This window comes from Syngnathoides biaculeatus, chromosome 14, assembly GCF_019802595.1.
Source record: "Syngnathoides biaculeatus isolate LvHL_M chromosome 14, ASM1980259v1, whole genome shotgun sequence".
In the NCBI taxonomy this organism is placed as follows: domain Eukaryota; kingdom Metazoa; phylum Chordata; class Actinopteri; order Syngnathiformes; family Syngnathidae; genus Syngnathoides; species Syngnathoides biaculeatus.
Genome location: NC_084653.1, coordinates 22,042,899 through 22,058,331, shown reverse-complemented (window position 1 = coordinate 22,058,331; position 15,433 = coordinate 22,042,899). Strand labels below are relative to the sequence as shown.

The 15,433-nt window shown below is 45.3% G+C and overlaps 1 protein-coding gene and 1 long non-coding RNA gene across 6 annotated transcripts in view; one reads left to right on the top strand and one right to left on the bottom strand.

The window, feature by feature from the left end:
• LOC133512676 (immunoglobulin superfamily member 3-like) overlaps positions 1-9,124 on the top strand; it is a 43,962-nt gene extending 34,838 nt beyond the window's left edge. For both annotated transcript variants that reach the window (XM_061842508.1, XM_061842509.1), the window contains exons 4-10: positions 1,007-1,411; positions 3,216-3,581; positions 4,542-4,913; positions 6,894-7,274; positions 7,348-7,761; positions 7,884-8,279; positions 8,448-9,124. In XM_061842508.1, the coding sequence (XP_061698492.1) occupies positions 1,007-1,411; positions 3,216-3,581; positions 4,542-4,913; positions 6,894-7,274; positions 7,348-7,761; positions 7,884-8,279; positions 8,448-8,698 (2,585 nt within the window). In that variant the 3' untranslated portion in view covers positions 8,699-9,124. The remainder of the gene's footprint in view (positions 1-1,006; positions 1,412-3,215; positions 3,582-4,541; positions 4,914-6,893; positions 7,275-7,347; positions 7,762-7,883; positions 8,280-8,447) is intronic.
• LOC133512681 (uncharacterized) lies at positions 3,375-5,725 on the bottom strand. 4 transcript variants are annotated; one of them, XR_009798242.1, is made up of 4 exons: positions 5,605-5,725; positions 4,829-4,943; positions 4,651-4,747; positions 3,375-3,512 (listed from the first exon to the last, which is right to left on the bottom strand). It is a non-coding gene; the product is annotated as an uncharacterized LOC133512681 (long non-coding RNA). The 4 variants fall into 4 exon arrangements; XR_009798241.1 differs by lacking the exon at positions 5,605-5,725 and adding an exon at positions 5,447-5,519; XR_009798239.1 differs by lacking the exon at positions 5,605-5,725 and adding an exon at positions 5,128-5,344.
• Positions 9,125-15,433: the final 6,309 nt, after the last annotated feature.

Below are 15,433 nucleotides of genomic sequence, written 5' to 3'. Positions count from 1 at the left end.
ACACATGCGTCCATTTTCTATCACGCTTATCCTCATTAGTTTGCAGTAGGCTAGCTTTGACCAGGTGGTGCAATGCACGCTAAACAGGTTCGCAGTCAATCACATAAAGACAATCATTCACACTCATATTTGCTCACACTCGCAATTTCGAGTACAAACTTTCATCTTTTGAGGATGTCGACGTCAACCCCACAATACTGGAACTGATATTTAAATCCCTTCCCTCAGAACTCTGAAGCAGATGTGTTAACCATCGCTACTTTGCTGTCCTCTCAAAAAAAAAAAAAAAAACACAACTTTTGTACATCTACCTTTATTTAACAAACAGAACATTTGCTTTTTCAAGCAAACACATATATACAGTGAGGAAAATAAGTATTTGAACACCCTGCTATATTTCAAGTGCTCCCACTTAAAGATCATGGAGAGGTCTGAAATTTTCATCGTAGGTGCATGTCCGCAGTGAGAGAGATCATCTAAAAAGAAAAATCCAGAAATTACAATGTATGTTTTTTTAAGGATTTCTTTGTGTGATATAGCTGCAAATAAGTATTTGAACACCTGAAAAAAACAATGTTAATATTTGCCTCATACCTGAAGATAGCTAGGATGGGCTCCTGCGCCACCACGGCACTTGTGAGAATAAGCAGCTCTGAAAATGGATGGGTGGATAGATAGTGTAACGCCGTCGGATATCGTCACGGCCTTTGATTTGCTAAAAATGTAAACTGACATTTAAAAGATGACGATGTAAATGATGAATACGATGGGCCCTGGGATTGATCCCTGGGGCCCAGTCTCTGGAAGCGGGCTACAGGTGAGACCATCTGCTTGAGCACGCCATCTGTTATGATATTATTTCTTCATGTTATATGAGCTGACATTAAATTTTGCTCTTACCCTTCCACAGTGGCTTCTTGACAACATTGCGGTGTGCTGCTTCTCTCACGATGCTCTTTTTTTTTTTTTTTCTTTTTGTACTTTGTTTTTTTTTGTGGTTGAACAGAGCTGGCGCCAGACAAGGTCTCTGTGGTGGTGAGATTGTCAGCGCAGCAAACATCTCTGCAGGAGGGGCAGGAACTGCTGCTAAAATGCAGCGTCGACACACAGAAGCCGGAGGAAAAGTTTTTCTCCGTAGTTTGGCTCCGGGCAGGCGTCGAACTGGCCCGGATAGGCCCCACGGGCGTTGTGTCCGTGAGACCCGAGTACGCTCGGCAGGAGGAGCACGGAGAGCTCAGGGCCAGCAGGGTCGGGTACAGAGATTACCGTCTTGTTTTGCAGCCCGTCAGCACTGGAGACCAGGGGGAGTACGTGTGCAGAGTGTGGCCCCAAGAAAGAGGACAGCGTGGCGCCTTTGTGCAAGGCGAACCCCAAGACTCCGACGCTATACCAGTTAGCATTTCAGCAACAGGTCACGGTATTATTTTATATCCAGTTATGTCCACGTGTGCATGGATGGCATAATGAGCGTTAAAATTGGGTTTCAGCTGTCATGACCTCAGTACGAAGGTCCTGTTATGTTAGGAAGTCCCAACGGGCGTCTTTCAAAATGTACACAAAAGACTTCTTCTTCTTCTTTTCCTTTCGGCTTGTCCCGATTAATGGTCGCCACAGCGTGTCGTCTTTTTCTATCTAAGCCCATCTTGTGCATCTTCCTCTCTAACCCTGACAGCACTCAAGGCCCGGGGGCCGGATCGGCCCGCCACATGATTTTCTGTGGCCCGAGGAGCCAAATGTAGAGTGTGAATTTTCATGATTCTTGCAAAATCTGTACCAAAATTTCAAAATGCAAATGGGGTGGCACGGTGGATCAGCTGGTAAAGCGTTGACCTCACAGTTCTGAGGTCCGAGGTTCACTCCCAGGCCCGCCTGTGTGGAGTTTGTATGTTCTCCCCGTGCCCGCCTGGGTTTCCTCCGGGCACTCCGGTTTCCGCCCACATTCCAAAAACATGCAACATTAATTGAACACACGAAATTGCGCCTAGGTGTGATTGTGAGGGCGGCTGTTTGTCTCTATGTGCCCTGCGATTGGCTGGCAACCAGTTCAGGGTGTACCCCGCCTCCTGCCCGTTGACAGCTGGGATAGGCCTCCGGCACTCCCCGCGACCCTCGCGAGGATAAGCGGTGAAGAAAATGGAAAAAATTATCGTAAATGATGAAGTTGAGATATTACAAGAATTGTTTGTGTTACCAGTTGAAAAACCCATTTCTGATTCCAAAACGAGTTCATACATTGATGATGTGAATATGAAGATGCGCTTAAATGTTGTTTCACAGTCACAACGGCCCTCTGAGGGAAGCCGGAACTACAATGCGGCCCGTGAGAAAACACCCCTGCCCTACAGTCTTCATGTCCTCCCTCACCACATCCATCACCCTTTTCTTTGGTCTTCCTCCCGTTCGTTTGCCCGGCAGCTCCATCCTCAGCACCCTCCTACCATCAATACTCCCTCTCTCGCCTCTGAACATGTCCAAATCATCGAAGTCTCGAACCTTGTCTCCAAAACATCCAACTTTGGCTGTCCCTCTAATGAGCTCATTTCTAATCCTATCCAACCTGAACCTCAGCATCTTCATTTCTGCCACCTCCAGTTCTGCTTCCTGCCACCGTCTCTAATCTGTACATCATGGCCGGCCTCACCACAGTTTTAAAAACTTTGCCCTTCATCCTAGCGGAGACTCTTCTGTCACATAGAACACCAGACACCTTCCGCCAACTGTTCCACTCCGCTTGGACCCGTTTCCTCACTTCCTTACCACACTCTCCATTGCTCTGTCTTGTTGACCCCAAGTATTTGAAGTGGTCCACCTTCGCTATGTCTTATCCCTGTAGCCTACAAAGTGACTTGTGGGCGGTCAGACAAACTTGTGCCAGAAAATATGGTGTTAGAAAACATCCACCCAGAAAACAAAGATTCATTATTTATTATGAGAGATTAAGAGATCGCGGAGGAGTCCTTGCGGTTGATTGGAAAAAGGCATCAGAAATGACCAAAACTGTCTTCAACCTTGCTGAACTTTTAAAAAAGACAAAAACCTTTATTTCATTCACCTAAACTGTAGTTTGTAGGGGATTAAATGTCCAAAATGCTTTAACAGTACAATAATTTGAAAGATATCCATGTTAATGTTGATGTCGCTTCATATGATCTCTGCAAAAACCCTGATAGCATCCCTTTACAGCGGATTCCCCGCTCTCTCCTCTCTCATTGCAGCCAGTGGACTCTCGGTTGAAATGCAGCGCGCCGTCCTCGTCAACGAAGGCGACACGCTAAAGCTGGCTTGCAAAGTGCACGGGTCCAAGGGTCAGCTCTCCGTCATCTGGCAGCGCAAAGTAGCGCAGATGCTGACGTTCGCCAACCTCATTGGTCTAAGTCAGGAGGGTGTCTTGGAGACGGCCGCGGTCGAGGTGGCGAATTTTGTCAGAGCTACGCGCCCGGCGGAGGACGTCTTCCTCCTGGAACTTGATGAGATCACGCTGGCCGATTCGGGCGGGTACCAGTGTGTGGTGTCTGAATGGAACAGTCGCAGTAAGACCAACAGCCACTCGGTGCAGACCACGCTGACGGTGGCTTCTACAGGTTAGTTTACAAGCTCAAAACTTACATTTTGTGTTTCTACTTTATCTTATACAGTGATGCCTCGGTTCTCGACCACAATTCGTTCCAGAAAACAGTTCAAGAGGTGATTTGTTCGAAAACCGAATCGATGTTTCCCATTACAATGAACGGAAAAAGAAATAATGCGTTCCAAGGCTAAAAAAAAAATGTGCTCTTTAAAGCATTTTTTTTTAGCTTTTCGTGTTAATAAACTGCTTAGGAGAAATACATGAATAGTTTGAATAGTTATACTACTAATTATTTAAGAAATAGACTTATTTTTTGCTTAAAATGTATGCTTTAGTCGTAGAGTATGCTAGGCTGGGAGTGCATTGCCGTATCTGTAGCGACTCGGCCCCCAGCCTTGTAAACTTTGTTTTTTTTATGAACAAAAGTGCAGAATAACTTTAAACAAGCAACTTGCCTTCTTTGGGGCCATGATTGGGGGTTAATACGGTAGTCCCCAATAAGAAGAAAAACAACAGTCACTACCGGGACACGTCTGTGTACAGAGGCTGCGTTATACAGAATATCAAAAGTGTGATGGTTGCGCCGCGCGTGTTATGTCGTTTCCCGGGATGGGTTCTGGGGGGGCATTCGAATTGACAATAACAAAACACGTCGTGGGTCAGCTGGTCTGGCCGCACGCAATATGTTATTTCCAGGTTTTTCGAGTACCGATTTTGGTTCGAACTCAGAAGCAAAATAATTTTCGTTTGAAAACGGGGACGTTCGAGAACCGAGGCTTTACTGTATATTTGCCCCACAAAATCCAGGAGAACATGTATGCATTCGGACTGTCAACTGATTGTAGTATATTGACCCCATAGATACTCATAAAACTGGTTCCGATAGTTTGTCCAGCCAAACATTTAGCAATGTTGCCTGCAGTTCTTGTGGATGTCTTTCTGCGCTCACCACCCCTGGCATTTTGTGTCACAGATTCTTTTGTGGACGTGAATCTGATAAGCCGCAAGAATGTCGTGACTGTAGGAGACAACGTGGAATTGATGTGCCGCGTCAGAGGACCGCGTCTCGCCGTAACGCTGACCTGGAGCCTGCAGCGCAGTGCCTCGGCCGTAGACAACATTCTGACCATGTACTCCGACGGCGCCGTCAGCTGGTCCGGAGAGCTGGAACGCTTCCACCTTAGGGTAGACAACAAACCTAGTGAGAGGATCTACTACCTTCTCATCAACGGCGCCAGCCACAGGGAGGCAGGAAGCTACCAGTGCCGGGTGTCCGTCTTTCAGAAGAACGCTTATAAGAAGCTGTCCCCTTCCAACACGCTAGCGGTCATGGTGCAGAACCCAGGTAAACTTAGAGCGACGAACACGGAACTCTCTGAAATGAAATGATTCAAAATCGCTTTTCTTGTTTACTCGTTTTGTTCAGTCAGTTTTAACCCCAAAAAGAGGGATAACGATGCCTCTTGCCTGCTGAAGACACAACAGAAATACACTCTGCTCTAGACAGGTTTACGCTAGCATGCTAGTTTGTCCACATAATAATCAAGTTGTCAACTAACAGCCATCTTCCCCCATGTTTTGTTTGTCGGGGCGGTTATATTCACTGCTCCGTACAGAAATGGGAGCGCCGACTAGTCCATTTGTCAACTTTACGACTCCACAGCGGTGTTTAGAACGTGAGGTTGACTAATCGCTTATTTTTGTCTCGAGGAGGTTGGCAGAGCCACCGGCAGCAACAGATGAGTGCGTTGAATGAAACGAGTCTGTCACATTAATTGATTTAAATAGTTTTCTATTTCTGAATATGCAGCTCGGATAATGACAGAAAGCCAGCGGGGGGGGGGGGGGGGGGAGCCAAGCTTTATTTATTTGGCTCACAGTATCAAAGTGGAAGGAGAGCAGGCAATTATTCCATCGCACACAAAGAGGTCTTTGATTATTATGAAACGCCGCAAATTCCCTCCACGCAACAGCTGCTACGCCGAGCCCGGAACGAGGACAGGTTTCCCTGTTTGGCCAAGTTGTGCAAACGTTACCTGCCTGTCCCGGCAGCAAACACAACAAGAGAAAAAAAAAAAAATTCTCTTGCAGAAAATAGCATCACGCTTCCACCTAGCCCACCTCTGCAGTCTATGTTCATATATCCATCCATCCATTTTCTTACCCGCTTATCCTCACAAGGGTCACGGGGACCCTATATCAGCTGTCGACGGGTACGAGGCGGGGTACACCCTGTACTGGTTGCCAGCTAATCGCAGGATATGTTTGTATATGTTCTGCGTACATTTGATGAATAAGCTGTTAATTTTCTCTAAATACATTGTAAATTATTGCAAAGTAATCCCTCTTACTGTGATTTATTTATATGTATACTGAACAATATTAAAGATGTCATTAGCTTTAACTTTAATCATATTACAGTAGTCTTGGCCTATAAAATAAGAAAAAAAAGAAGGTATTCAAACCAATTCTGTACAGCAAACTTTCCTGATCACCCTCTTGTGACTTCCAAAGACCAATAAGAGCGAGACGAGTGATCTTGTTTGGTTTGTTGGGATGTCTTTTAGTTTCCTCAGATTTTTCAATTTTTGGAAAACAAACCTGGACCTGATTGAAATCGAGTTTACAAGACTATTAACTAAATAAGACCAGTCAATCTACGTTCCTACCCTCACCTATGGGCATGAGCTGTTGGTCGTGACCGAAAGAACAAGATCCCGGATACAAGCGACCAAAATGAGATTCCTCCGCAGGGTGTCCGGGCTCTCCCTTAGAGATAGGGCGAGAAGCTCGGTCATCCGGAAGGGGCTCAGTGTCGAGCTGCTGCTCCTCCTCATTGAGAGGAGCCAGATGAGGTGGCTGGGGCATCTGATTCGGACACCTCCCTGGTGAGGTGTTCCGGGCATATCCCACTGGAAAGAGATGCCGAGAACGACCCAGGACACGCTGGAGAGACTGTCTTTCGGGTGGCTTGGGAACGGCTCGGGATCCCTCCGGAAAAGCTGGAAGAAGTGGCTGGGGAAAGGGAAGTCTGGGTATCCCTGCTGAATCTACTTCCCCTGCGACCTGACCCGGAAAAGCGGTAGATAATGGATGGATGGACCAGGATCATTGGTGTGAAATTTCCCTTAAACATAACAAGACTTCTTTTTGCGTTTACATTGCAAGATCTTTATTCTGGAGGTGGTAATGGTGAGCTGAGTAGGAAAGTACCAAATGACTGAAAGCTTGAAAACACCCTTCAAAAAAGTAAAAACAGGCCCAATGTCCCTTTTAAATAAACCGTTTTGAATCAAACCTCCTTTCCTTTCTGTCCATCTCTCAGCGAGTGATCTCATCGTGACACCCACTCCTGCCCTGACAAGAGATGTGAGCAGTGACATCACCATCAAATGCTCAGTAACGTCATCTCGCTCTGGATCTTCTCGCTACTCCGTCACCTGGATCCTCCAACAACACACCCGAAACGTCAGCATCTTAAGTTCGGACCGAGACTCTTCAATAACATCGACTGCGGATCGCAGCCGGCGGCTCAGCATGCGGAGGACTAAGGGACCTCATTTTGAGCTGACCATTCGGGATTCTCAGATTTCCGACCAAGGTGTTTACGTTTGCCAGGTAGTAGAGTGGCTGCAAGATCCTCGGGGTGAATGGTATCACCTGCCCTCCGTCTCTGGAAGCAGTAGGCTGACGCTTATTGAGCCCGGTGAGTTCTTTCATCTTTCACGCACTCACACTTATTTTGCTCTGGGTTAACGAAGATCTTTCCTTCATTCAAGACAATAATCTCCTTTTGGATGACAAAGAAAAGCAGATTATTGCACAGGAAGGCGATGAGGTGCAACTGGCGTGTGAGCTGATCTCAGGTTCATGTGGTGATTCCTGTTCCTACAAAGTCACCTGGTTCTACTCCAGGAGGGGATCCTCCTATGTTAATGCCCCATTATTGGAGCTCGACCATATGGGAGTCCTGAGGTATCCGGAGACTAAAGATCTCCGCGGGCTGCAGGGGAGAATCCGTCTCTCGAGATCCGATCGGAGCAACTTTGGGCTTGAAATTCAGCGGCTCCACGAGCAGGATAGTGGGTCATACTGGTGTCAGGTGGAGCAGTACCAGCTTGGGAATGAAGGCCACTGGGAGCAGAAAGGTTCAGTCGACGGTGGTCCTGTCATGTTGCTTGTTAACCTGACAGGTATGACCATATCATGCATTTTCCATTGTTTCTGTTTCGGGCCACAGGCTAGACTTCATCTATCAGATTTAGGGTTCATCTAAAGAGTAATGTCCTTTAATTAATTGATTATCCTTTGGCAGACAACAGCCTGTCTATCATAAAGGAGGAGTTGGAGTTTAACGTTAGCACATCGGAGGATTTCACCATCCCTTGCCACATCACCAAACAATCGAGCCTCGAATCCAAGTTCCAGGTGACCTGGTTCTGGCAGATGAAGAAAGAGACGGAACGGCAACCTGTGTTCACATCCTACCGAAACGCCACTTTGGAAGACTTTTGGTCAGCGAGACTGGAGCGGCTGAGGTTCGGTCACGCTTTGCCCGACCAATTCAGCCTAACCGTGTTGAAGCCCACGCCTTGGGAGGGTGGGCTTTATTCCTGCGAGGTGGAGGAGTGGCTCCCTTCCCTCTCCCACGGCTGGAGGAGAGCAGCAGTCGAGCGTTCCGGCTATTCAACTGTCACCGTCTATTCGCAAGGTAACTTGAACAACTTCACTGGCTATCGTGAGTCATAGTATAATCCATCCATCCATTTTCTCAGATGCTTATCCTCACAGGGGTCACGGGACTGTAGATTTAACAAATTACCATGCAAAATCCCATTGGAGAAGATTCTGAGCTCTTGTGACTCTTGTCCGCCTGCAGGAGAGAGCGAAACCCGTCGGGATTGTCAATCAGGCACGTGGATCAGCGTCTCCGTGGCCGTCGGGCTCTGCTCGCTGCTGATCATAACTGTGCTGGTGCTCAAGCTGCGCAAGGCCAAGTCGACCGAAAAGAAGTCAGGTCAGTCTTTGTGGAAGGAACAGCATCACCTGACGACGAAATTCAGTGCAGACGACTCAGCCACCGCCCGGGGAGAAGAGGAACAAATAAACCGTAATATCGTAATTGTATAGCACCTTTCACGTACTAAAATGAATGGAAACGTCTCGGACAAAATTACAATTGGACACAATTGTTCCCCCTCCAGTTCTGTGAATGTGCAATGAAAAATTATGGTACAACATGCCGCACAGCACATAGATTCCCTCTCATCCAGAGCTCGGTGATCTGCACAAAATGAATCGGGGGAAGTGGACGACGTTTCACTTTTGATCCTTAAGACTTGATCCATAGTTTTGCATTTTAACTTGAGCAAGCATGTTTTTTGGGGGGGATGGAGACCATAACTCTGCCCCTTGCCCCCAATACAAGTGGACTGTAACAATAAAAGGAGAAAATTAATATCCAGTTATATCCGGAGTGTCACCAGAGTACAGTTGTGGCCCATATACGGTTCCTAAACTAAACCAGTAAAAAAAAAAAAAAAAAAAAAAAAAAAAGGGAGTGAAATGTAATGGAATAAAGGTTTTTTTCCGTTTATTAATATTAAAAATGGAAAAAAAATGTGTATGCTATAAAATAAAATGGGATAAGAGCACAAAAAAATAGAATTTACAAAAAAATGTGATATCCAGCAAAAGTTTAGAGAACTTTCGAGAACAAAGAAATGGGGCAACTGCAAAAAATGAGACAGAAAGATAATGTACTGTATATCATTTAGTAAATATTGAATGGAATTTATTGAAAAATGAAAATAATAACAATATTAATATTCATATGTGGCAAAATGATCTTCAATGTTCTCTAGTCTTTTTCCCCCAAACGTCAGATTCACGTCTATGTGCACCAACCGTTCCCAACGAGCCGCGTCTGGAGGGGCGTCTGCGGTCCAGACGAAACCTTCCTTCCGCTGCACGAAAACGTGACAGACGAAACAGGAAAACGGCTGACGATGTGGTCTGGTGGTCTGCGCGTACGTGTGCATGTGTGTGGCAAGGCAGTGTTTCAGCAAATGTCACATGACCCCCTTAAAGATTTGAACCTCAAAAGGCCGAAGAAGAGAACGGCTGTTTCTTTGCATTTCAACTTGCCCCCAAAATAAAGTTTAACTTTGACTGCGCGTACGTGCGCGCTTTTGCCCGCCATGGCTGTCTGCAGCCGTCTACATCAGAAATGAAAAACAAAAAGTGCGCGATTAAATGCCCGCCTGAAGGATTTCCACACGGGTAAACAATCTTAGCCCACTTTTACAAAACATCCTCAAACTGTCAAATGACTCAGCAGGTTATTTTTTTTCTCTTCAAATTTGCCGTGGGGGGGGGGGGGGGGGGGGGGGGTTTAGAGAGAAGTCACCTGGACACCGCTCGCGTCCATTTGAACCTTTATTAGCTGTACAGGAAATATGTTAAAGGTCTACTGACACGTAAAGCATGATTTATAGTATATTTTTACATAATTTTGACATATATGGCTTTTTGTAACTCCCGCCATGAAAATCCTCTTGAGGGATTTGTTTTGGAGTAGAAGCAGGATGTGACGTTATTCATACCTGTCAACTCGTACGGTTTAGCCGTAGTTCATACGGATTTCGCGGCGAATCTTACGTATACGGCCGTATATCACAAATCATACGGATTCTGAAAGTGCAGACCAAAGTTCCTGCGGTTTCACAATAGTCTTTCGTCGCAGTCGGTCGAGCTTACTACCGGAGCGTTTGCGGTCGACTTGCTGGTGGTCTTGGCTCGCACGTCGGCAGGGTTGACCTTCGTCCTCCTCTAAACTGCTTCCTCAAAATAGCCGACGACAGATTTTTCCTCCCCGTAGTGCCACCGAGAGTCCGGCGTGAGTTCGGATACGTTAGAGCGACACCTTGAGTTAGTTGTATTACCTCTCTTACAGGAACAATTAAATACATTTATTCGCACTTGCTAAGTCATTAAAATAGTCTGATTTTTTTGTCATTGAACCAGCAATCAATCATCCAAAAAGAAATTCGGGTGTGGTCCGGACTCAGTTTCCCAATGTTCACTGCGCGCTTTGACGTCATCACGAGGCAACCAAACTGCCTTCTCTGGTCAGCATTAGCTTAGTTTACTGTCCACGCCGCTATGCCGTATAGAAAGCAGAGAAAAGAGAGAAAGCAGGCAAAGTCAAAAGGATACGTGAACAACTGTCCTCACCTCTCACAAAATTACTTATTAATGCCACTAAATGGACTTTGATAATTAGACATTAACTTCAGATCTACAATAAAAATCATTTTGTGTTTTTTCCCTCCGTTATTTTGACTTATAATTTTCTTCGGTACGTTATAAGGATTTTTTGCTCTCTATAAGGATTTTTTTTGGTAGTTTATACTGGTTGGCGCTCCGAAAAGTTGACAGGTATGCGTTATTAGCAGACGCCCACTCGGGCGAGTTCGTGCGTTTATACCAGTTTGACGTGCTTGAAGGTAGCTTTTGGTTCTTTCGTGTTAGCCAAAATGCCGGCTTGGGGTATTGCTGGATATTGCTGGAACACTCTGGAGGATGGATTCGCTCTTCATACTTTTCCAAAAGACCCGGTTCGTCATGAAAAATGGATTGCACGGGTGCAAAGGACGAGAGCTTCTTGGGTTGCAAATGACAGGTAGGTGTGTATACATCTACTAAAAAAAAAAAAAAACAATAGTTGGGGGGGGGACGTAATCCGTAAGTCAGGGGTGCTAAATGTGTCGATGTGCGTATCGGAAAGTGTGCAGCAACCGCTGAAGGACGGCCTTGTGAATCGCCACCGGCCTTGTCGGCCGGGGTGGCTCGTTGCGGGCCGGATCTGCGGAAGTGGATCGGAAGGGGAGGCGGTTTGGCTGCGGCGGCGGTGCCGTTTTTATCACCGCCGCACGGAGGTGGATTGGGTGGGGGGGGGGGTCTGACCATGATCCGCACATCATCTAAATATGGCTCAAAACAACAGGGTAAAATTGCCCCGGTCACTTCACTCGGTTGTGAGATGTTCTCTTCCGTGTCGGAAGGGGCGTGTTCGTCTCCCACTGTCGGGGCCACGACGTGTTTTCAATAGCGAATCCCGCGCTGTGACGTAATGAACAGACCTTGCAGGCAATATGGCTAATGTCGAGTGAGACTTCCGCAACTTTGCGCATGGATGACGCGCTCTCCACTCATATTTATTTTTTCATCTAGACATTGAAGTGAATAATGTTATTTGTATTTTCATGACAATATCTATTTTAGAATGTTTATCGGCATGTCGGTGGCACTTTAAGTAACAGTTTAGCATGAACTGCCATCCATCAAAAACAAGGTCAAAACTTTCCTTGCTTGAATTTGAAGTGATCAGTTTTTCCACTTCAAAATAGCACCATAAAAATCTGTATAAAAACCAAAGTGACCACATTTGCATCCATGTTTAGTTTTGCAAGGTTGTACGACATATATTGTATCATGTTGAAAAGTAGATAATTCAAATGTTGAAAATGTGGGGCAAAAAATGTAACAGAATTTTGTGCACTTGTTTAAAGATGTCCCAATCCTCAGCTCATCCGCAATAAATGCGTCCATACAGAGTACGCGCTCATTTAGTTCCTTCGTGGCAGATGTTCGCATTTAAAGGAATTGGATGAGTTAAAAGAGAAAAAAATATAGTGGTCTCGTTTTTTGTTTTTTTTTTTTCCCTGCGTCAGCTTTATCAAAGTTTAATGCCCCATCTGTGTGTGAGACTAGAATAGAAGCTATTTATTTCTTTTGAGGAAACGGGCCAAGCCTCGAAATGACTTTCATGCAGAGAACAGCGTTCTTCTGATGAGTGAGTATTATTCACCTTAAGGTACAAAAAAAACCCAAAAAAACCTCATCTTCTTTTTTTGAAATATATCTGCACGGAGAGAGTCTGGTGGAGACAATTCGAGTGTGAATCATCTCAGCTTTTCAGAGCGGTCGAGTGGCTCCCTCTCTCAAGTCAGCCTCATTTCGGAGTTGACCAGGGAGGCGTTACCATGGCGATGCCTGTCAGCGCAAACAGAACCGTCACTTTTGAGAGGCAAAATGAAAGCGTGTGGCAGGTCAGTACTACAATGTGTGGTAATAATGACAAGAGCATGTTTGTGTGCTCAAACATGTCATTTCTATGGCAAAATATAGATTTTTTTTGTTCCAAAATATTATATTTTTGACCCAAAAAAATCAGCCAATATGGGGTGTAACCGGCATGCCGTGACATGCTGTTTTGTCATAATATTTTGTGATACTGCGGGGATCGCGTCGTCCTCATATATCGGCACAAACACACACTGCTTGCAGGTCTCGGAACTGGTTCGAGCCGTCCGTCTTCTCTCGTCCGGGCCCCCGCTATTATGACGATCCCAAGAGACACCCCAGCAGCTGCTCGATGAAGCTGGCGAGGACAAAATAAAAACAGCTTAAATGCCGCAATATAAAGTAATAGCCCGTTCCGCTCCTTGTCGATTGATCCAGTGAGCTCTCAAGAAACTTATATTTATGTATCCCCCCCCCAACTGTCTCACTGTAGCAGACGGAAATACTGGGACATCACATGGTGAAGGGTGTCCTGTTGGTCACCAAAACATATTTAAAGCCAAATATATTGTTTTCATTTCCGTATTTCAGGAAAGAGGGCAAAATATAAACATTTAGGAAAAAATCTGATATACGTATGTGTATTATATAGTATTTTATGCCATACCATCAATATAATGATACTCATACAATACATAAATGTTTTGTTTTAAGCTACAGTAGGGATTTAAAAAAAAACAATGGTGACATTTCTGTTATTTTATACCTTTGTTAAAAATTTTGGCTGAAAATATATGCCTGTATTTTATATACCTTATTTTATGTGATATATTTAGAAATGTAAACACTGTAATACCGCCTTAAAAATATACAGTATAGTTTACACAAATTGTTTACAATTCTGTAATGCTAATCATCCATCCATTTTCTTTGCTGTTTATCCTCACGAGGGTCGTGGGGAGTACTGCAGACGCTTTTTTTTTAATGATACTATAATGTACATCGTATTGTATTAAGAGTATTGCTTTGTCACCATCTGGTGGTATTTTGGCACCAAAGGAACAATTTGAAGTGAGTTGAGGATGGCTCAGTTCCTATCCATCCATCCATCCATTTTCTTTGGCGCTTATCCTCACGAGGGTCACGGAGAGTGCCACAGCCTATCCCAGCTTTCAACGGGCAGTAGGCGAAGTACACCCTGAAGTGGTTGCCGGCCAATGGCACGGCACATTGAGACAAACAGTCGACTCACAATCAAACCTTGGGGCAATTTAGAGTGTCCAATTGATGTTGCATGTTTTGGGGATGTGGGAGGAAACCGGAGTGCCCGGAGAAAACCCACGCAGGCACGGGGAGAACATGCAAACTCCACAAAGGCGAGGCCGGGATCGAACCTGGGACCTCAGAACTGTGAGGCCCAACGTTTTACCAGCTAAGACACCGTGCCGCTAATGGTAATTATACCTTTTATTATTATTATTTCCATTTATTTTCTTGTTATTCTTTCATAGGGGCTTCATTAGATTGTGCTGTTAATAAAGTGCCCGTTCTTTTATTTGCTAAACTAATGCAGACATACTTTATATGATAATCCAGTAATGGAACAATATTTCACGTCATACTTATTTGTTAGAATACACAAAAGAATATATTAAATATCTTTTAATTCCACCCTCCCTCCCTCCCCCTATCACCTTTAAATCATCAAAGGTATTTAGAAAAGTGCTCTTTGACTTGATGGCGCTAAAGTGTGGCCAGACTCCAACCAACAACCGCTAGTCCGCAGCGCTCGATCCCGGGACCGCCATCAGCAGATCACCGGAACGGCATTTGTCCGCTTATCATATCAGTGTCAGCGCTCAGTGTGGAATCTCCCCCAGCGTGCCGGGACGCCACCGGCTGTCGTGGCGGATCACGGCCGTGAAGTTTCCCGGCCTCGAGAGAACGCGCCGATAAGCAGTAAGCCGCTTTTGTCACCCCCGTCCTGCCCTGTCCTGTCCTGTCCTGTGCAAATTCTCCCTTATGATTGATCTGTCAGTCCTTCCTCCACTGCAGTTGTCTTCCTGGTGACAGAAGAACATGTCACACACACGCTGTTATCACAAATGCGTACAGTACCATTACCGCTGGCCTATCCACTGGTGATTTTTTTTTTTTTTTTTTGTCTTTCTTCTTCTGCGTGGCGGAGTCTTTTCTGACTATTTCCTGTTTCCTCGGCGTCGCTGCGGAAAACAAACAAATACAAACTTCATAAATACCTGCCACGCAGCTCCAGCCGTTGGGAGATTGCTTATGTTTGCTCGCCGAGGCTCAACTCTGCTAGCGCGTACAGTAGGAAGGACCAAGTCAAATCAAATAGATCCCTTCCGCAAACACGGACAGTTTGATCATATTTACGGGCTTCTTTAATGTACAGTACATCGCCGCATTTGACGAGCTGTAAACTTCCGCCGGGGCGCCATCTTTGAGGCACCACGCAGGTGGGGTTTTGACAGCTTTTTCTGTGTGTGTGTGTGTGTGTAGATACAGAGAAGAAAATAAGTATTTGAACACCCTGCTATATTGTGAGTTCTCCCACTTAGAAATCATGGAGGGGTCTGAATTTTTTATCGTAGGTGCATCTCCACCGTAAGAGAGATAATCTAAAAAGAAAAATGCATAAATCAGTGTGATACAGCTGCAAATAAGTATTTGAACACCTGTCTATCAGCTAGAATTCTCACCCTCAAAGACCTATTAGTCCGCCTTTAAAAGTCTACCTGCACTCTTTTTATTATC